Here is a 6,238-nt window from a genome sequence, read left to right as displayed (position 1 = left end):
TCAGCATCTTCATCTCTGCTACCTCCAGCTCTACCTCGTTTATTTTCCTCAGTGTCTCTAGGTTGAACAACATGGCTGTTCTCACCAAAGTGTTGTGGACCTTTCCTTTCATTTGAGCTGAACTCTTCTGTCACGCATGACACTTTTCTCCACCCATTCCAACATGCCCACCAGTTATCTCATCCTGCTACCCTTTAACTTCAAATTTGTTTACTTCAAATCTTTTCATAAAATGTGATCACCTTGCATTTTTGTTTCTCTAAAAATTATATAGTAAAACCAGCTCATGAGCTCAGAGTTCCTCATGTCTGAAAACAGACATAAATGTATTTATTTCCTGTTTGTTTTGAGAACCTGAATTTAGATTTGAAAGTTTCCTTATTTTGTTTTTTATTTATTTAAACTGCATATGTCAAATTTAAATATTCAAGAATGTTAAATTTTACCAGGTGTTGTCTTCTTTTTCCTCTTGCCATTAGAGCCATTATTCCTTGATAGTTCTGTTTTTTGCAGAAACTTCTGGGGTTCTGAGCTGCAGGGGGTGAGGAGTGGGTCATGTCCACGGTCAGAGCTCGTGTCAGTTTCAGGAGAGGACAGCAAGCTGGCCAAGGTCAGAGCATGAGGGCCTCCCCCTATAATTAACACATCGAGCACGACCATCTGAAAAACCCAAAGGCAAGACACACAGCAGATGAGAGTGACTGCAAAAACTGCTACAATCACATTCACAGTGATCCTTTCCTATCTACCAAGCGATGAAAGCATAAAGTAAAAAAACTCAGGAGATACGGCATCATCAATTTCTTAACATATTTTTTTACGTCATTTGTTAGTGGCAAAGATTAACTATTTTCACTCTGGCTCACCTCCCCAAACTTCAAGATCTCACTCCAAATATTTTAATTTATAACACATTTTTAACACAGTCCAACAACTATAAAGTTTTTCCCAGCAGTAGGTTACAATCATGCAACATTTTAAAGTTCAATACCTGCTTGAATCATCAAAGTATTCCAGGTTAGTCCAAACATGTATTTGTCTCTTTGCCCAACTTGTGTGGGGCTTAAAGTTTGTAATAGTACGTCTCATGTAATCTAATATTCTGCTTCGTCTACAGATATAGATGAACTTGACTGGCTATAGAGGGAACGCTGGGAATAGCTTTAAAGTGAGGGTGTGCTGGTAAACTTAGAAACACATGCAGCTCACCCTGCATGTGTAGTGTGTCGCATTCATCTATTTGGAAAACAGAAATGTGTTGCTTTCTTTTAATAAATAAAGTCAATTTAAAACATGGTGCTTTTTCATCTCTTTGCAAAATTAAAAAAAAAAAAAAAAACTTGTGTAATTTTAAAGTAAGACTACATACACATCCATATTTACTCTTTGCAAACTGACTGCAACTGATTTGAGAAAAACATGTAAGCAATGGTGTACCGTGAGGGCCTGAAAGCCTTCAGTGAAGGCCTAATAAAAATACATACATATATATCTATATCTATATAGATATAGATATATATATACATACATTTATCCAAGATATATTTTGGACAAATGTGTATACAGACACAGGACACGCTGGAGAGACTACGTCTCTCGGCTGGCCTGGAAACGCCTTGAGGTCCCCCCCAGAGGAGCTGGAGAAAGTGACTGGGAAGAGGGAAGTCTGGGCATCATTGCTCAGACTGCCACCTTCACCTACCAGTCTCGAATAAGCAAAAAAAGATGGATGGATGGGCTCACCGAGGGATCTGCATCTTTGATTTTTCCTGTGGGCCACCTGCGTGCCCTGTGCAGATTTGTCCATTTTAGCCTGCGAATAGCCCGTATCCACCCATAAGGGGAGTTGTGACTAAGGCATTAGCTTTTTACAATCACTATTGAAGTCTTTTTTTTTTTTTTTTTTTTTTGTCTTTTGGTCAAAGCAGCCTGTATAAGTTTATTATAACTTTTATTACCAATATACTATCATGGTTCATTCGTTATGAATAATTTTGTGATTCTTTGACGCTTATAGGAAATTAAAGGAAGAAAGATTTAAAGGTCTATATCTCCTGATTGGTTGGATTTAGAGACAAATCTCTGTTTCCTCTTACTAATAGGAATATTTAAATTGCATTAGGACACTTTTTATTTCTTCATTTAGAACAAAAGTACATTTAGATCAATTTTTACCAAGATTGCTGTAAATTTCCTATTTGAAGACCAGAAATAAGATAAAGATGATGTCTGGGAAAAAATTAATATAATATAGTTATAAATATATATTTCATATATAATTAATATAATTAATATATATAATATATATATATATATATATATATATATTCATACACATACATACATACATACATACATACATACATACATACATACATACATACATACATACATACATACATACATACATACATACATACATATGCGGCTGGGTGATTCAGTGGGCTAGGTGAAGGGCTGGCACGCAGGAGCCCTGGGTTCGATTCCCAGGGTTGTCCACTGATCCCCACCCAGATTGGGTCCTTAGGCAAGACCCTTGACGTTGCTGCCTAACTGGGTCCCTGTGCCCCTCAAGTACAGGGTAACTCTGCCAAATCACTAATGCGAAACAGTGGGTGCTGTCACGCTGTGGCGACCCCGAAAGAGATAAGCCGAAAGTGAACTACTACTACATGCATAGAGTCAATTTCTTGAGACAGACATATACCAGATATCTAGAAATGGACTGGATAGATATATATGTATATACAAATACCAGACAAGACCCAAGGTATAGGCTGTGCAAAGAGGCGCCGGGAACAATCCAGTATATAACTGCAGGGTGTAAGATGCTGGCCGGGAAAGCATACATGGAGCGCCATGACCAGGTGGCTGGAATACTATACAGCAACATGTGTACAGAATATGGACTGGAAACCCCAAAGTCAAAATGGGAAACACCTCCGAAAGTGGTAGAGAATGAGAGAGCAAAGATCCTGTGGAACTTCCAGATACAGACGGGCAGGATGGTAATGGCGAACGAACCAGACATTGTAGTGGTGAATAAAGAACAGAGGAAAGCCGTTGTGGTGGATGTGGCAGTACGAAGCGATGGTAACATCAAGAAGAAGGAACATGAGAAACTGGAGAAATACCAGGGACTCAGAGAGGAACTAGAGAAAGCTTGGAAGGTGAAAGTGACAGTGGTGCCCATGGTAATTGGAGCACTCAGGGCTGTAACCTCCAAACTTGAGGAGCGGCAACAGCAGATCTCTGGAAAGACCTCAGACATATCAGTCCAGAAAAGCGCAGTGCTAGGAACAGCTAAGATACTGCGGACCCTCAGGCTCCCAGGCCTCTGGTAGAGGACCTGAGCTATGAGGAGAAGCCACCCGCAGAGAGTGAAAGGGTTTTTATTTTATTTTATTATATATACTGTATATATATATATATATATATATATATATATATATATATATATATATATATATATATATATATATATATATATATATATCTGAGTTCTTGTGACATGTTATATTTCACATATAGATGCTCAGAGTAAACTTTTGAATATTAATCCTGTGAACATCAAAATAACACAAACATCAATCTTATTCAGGAGGAGTTTTTATCACTGAGATAAATAATCCAATCTTCTTATTTGGCCCTTGAAACTCTGAAGGTAAAGTAGCCACAGGTTATTGCTACATGTTAACAACAGTGTATTGTGATGAAGAGGCGTTTGGATCCATGTGCAAACATGGATTTTAATGGCCTGGAAAACAGGCATAGAACAAGGCAGAGTCATAGTCAAAGCCAAGCTAAGGTCAAAAGCTAGGAGCCAGGCAGAATGACATGGAAAAGTGACAACGGTCAAACACCAGGGAAATAAACAAGAGAAAACGCTCGGACTGTCTGTGAGGCAAAAACAAGACTTCGCACTGAAGAAGTGGCTGAGGTGGGTGGAAATGCTAGATGGTATTGATGATGATGTAAATCAGTTAAGCAGACAGGAAGCTGTGGCAGTGGCTGATGGGAGTTGTAGTGAGGAGACAGCAGGGTTAGAACTCTGGCGAGGGTCCCTTCTGGTAGTCGGATGTAGTAGCTGCAGTCGAACCATGACACTTATGAAGTGATTTAGCCAATCACAACCAAGAAAAAGTACACACATTTCTTAAAAAATGAAGGAGATTGTATATTATTGATTTTATGACAGGACTGTGTGGGCCAGTAGAAATTTGAACACAGGTCGCATTTGGCCCAAGGGCCAGACTTTGGACATGCCTGCTTTAAACACATTTACTAAATTGGGTTTCTGGCCTTTTTGGACTACCACAAATCCAATGGTACCATCTATTTTCTGTAATTCCTCATTGTTTTAAAAAAAAGAAACATAGTGGGTGGAACCAATCACGTTTGTGAGACCCCAACTTTTCAACAGATTACATACACTAGATTTAAAAAGATGATTCCAATTGAGGGGATAGATATCCTTAATATTCTCCATTGCTATTGGCCAATAAGTGATGCAGCAAAGATGACCTTCAGCTGGTAACTGTAACCTTTAACGGCAAAAGCTGTAGAATGGTTAAAAACAGCATGCTTTCACCAATCAGACACAATCTCTTGGAATGAATTGCAATAGTTTGTAGTGTATTATACTTCGCCATAGAGAACCAACCCTGAATGTTCTGTTTTTTCTGACACAGAAGAAGTTCCTCTGTTCATTGGCACTCTCTGCTTGATAGGCTTTTCATATCCTCTTTCCCATGTTCTTTCATTTAGGTTTTACGATGCATTTATTGTGATACTATAGGAAATACAGAAGTAAGTCAGAATAGTAACAATAGTCTACTATAGCAAAAAAAAAAGACATTACTGTAATTATTCTTTCTAGCAGAAAGTTCTTTGATTTCAAAACTTCTCATTTCCTTTTGTAGTTTAGGAGTCTTTGTTTCCTAAAATAGAGAAAAAAACATGCTAATGCACTTTTTTTAAAAATAAAAAAGTTAATTGAGTTTCTTCCTCTTTGAATAGCAGGTCCCACCCACAGCTGTGGCAGGGACTTCACTTTCCTGCTCAACCCTAAACTAAACAGAAGTGAGAAACACAGGCTGTGCTTTAAAAACTGCTGAATTCAGTCTTTGGTTCTAACCGCTGCAGACAGCACCAACAACATGGACCTTAAGGTGACTCTTTGACCGCATGACTGCTTGTTTTTGATTTGAGTGTTTTTTTAAGAACATATTTTTTCAACTTTCAGGAATCTGTCATTGATGGAGGTGTCTTTATTTCCCACCACCTGTGTGATGGGAAACATCAGTATAAAGTAGAAAAAGTGGTGAATGCCATGAAAAATGAGAAAAAAATGTTTGTCAGGTAGTGTGGTGATCAGAATCTTTCTATCTTTCTGTCCATCATTTGAAAACAAAAAAAAAAGATAAGGAAGAAACCATTACAAAGAAGTTTTTGTTGGATTTTTAAAAATTAACTTTGATGATTTTGTGGAATTTAACCAATGATTTCAGAACAGGAGACCATCTAATAGGGATGGATGGCATTAGCCTGGATAATTTCACCCCGGAGGACTTGGCCCGGAGTCTCTCTGAAGGGAATATTTCTAAGCTGGTGAGTTCTTGCTCTTCTATAATATCAGAAACTAAACACTTTCAGTAAAATTAAGCAACTAAAATGTTCTTTAATCTGCAAATGCACTTGACATCAGAGAGAACAACAGGGCAAGAACATATACATGAAATACCTAAAACTGTGATCTTTTGGGGCTTTTTTTCAACCTCTTAATTTTTTTCTTTTGATTTACCCTGTTTTTGTTTACATACAGTCATTAAATAGTTCCCTCTGTTTTACTTTCTATGTTTTATTACTTTTATTGTTCTTAGTGTTTCCTTATTTTCATGGTACTTTTACTGGGGATTTTATTCCTATGACTTTCTTTTATGTTTTGCTATCTTCTATTTTTAGTTTTGACTTTGAGTCTGTAAATACATAAATATTTAATAAATAACTGTATAATACCTACTTAAAACATTTGAATGGTGGACCAGCACCAATAAAATCCACTTGATAAAATGAGGGAATTTTGATAAAAGTAAAAAAAGGTGAGAAGGCTTTTATATTCTAAGTTTCTGCCTCCTCCCTGTCAAACATGTGTTTGTATTATTTTTGTTGTTCTTGTTGCTATTATTGTTAATATTATTACTATCCACCACAAGTGCCGTATATCATCAGGACCAAG

The 6,238-nt window shown here is 37.4% G+C and overlaps 2 protein-coding genes across 4 annotated transcripts in view; one reads left to right on the top strand and one right to left on the bottom strand.

The window, feature by feature from the left end:
* Positions 1-1,527, bottom strand: part of zgc:113276 (uncharacterized protein LOC553748 homolog) — an 8,730-nt gene extending 7,203 nt beyond the window's left edge. For both annotated transcript variants that reach the window (XM_024295857.2, XM_024295856.2), the window contains exons 1-2: positions 992-1,527; positions 447-660 (exon numbers count right to left, since the gene is read on the bottom strand). In XM_024295857.2, coding sequence (XP_024151625.1) covers positions 447-660 — 214 coding nt within the window. In that variant the 5' untranslated portion in view covers positions 992-1,527. The remainder of the gene's footprint in view (positions 1-446; positions 661-991) is intronic.
* A 3,497-nt stretch (positions 1,528-5,024) lies between these two features.
* il1fma (interleukin-1 family member A) overlaps positions 5,025-6,238 on the top strand; it is a 7,018-nt gene continuing 5,804 nt past the window's right edge. For both annotated transcript variants that reach the window (XM_024295783.2, XM_024295782.2), the window contains exons 1-3: positions 5,025-5,171; positions 5,246-5,361; positions 5,511-5,610. In XM_024295783.2, coding sequence (XP_024151551.1) covers positions 5,160-5,171; positions 5,246-5,361; positions 5,511-5,610 — 228 coding nt within the window. In that variant the 5' untranslated portion in view covers positions 5,025-5,159. The remainder of the gene's footprint in view (positions 5,172-5,245; positions 5,362-5,510; positions 5,611-6,238) is intronic.

This window comes from Oryzias melastigma, linkage group LG3 (assembly GCF_002922805.2).
Source record: "Oryzias melastigma strain HK-1 linkage group LG3, ASM292280v2, whole genome shotgun sequence".
Lineage (NCBI taxonomy): Eukaryota > Metazoa > Chordata > Actinopteri > Beloniformes > Adrianichthyidae > Oryzias > Oryzias melastigma.
Note: the sequence above shows the minus strand (reverse complement) of the source record. Positions and strands in the feature narration are given on the sequence as shown.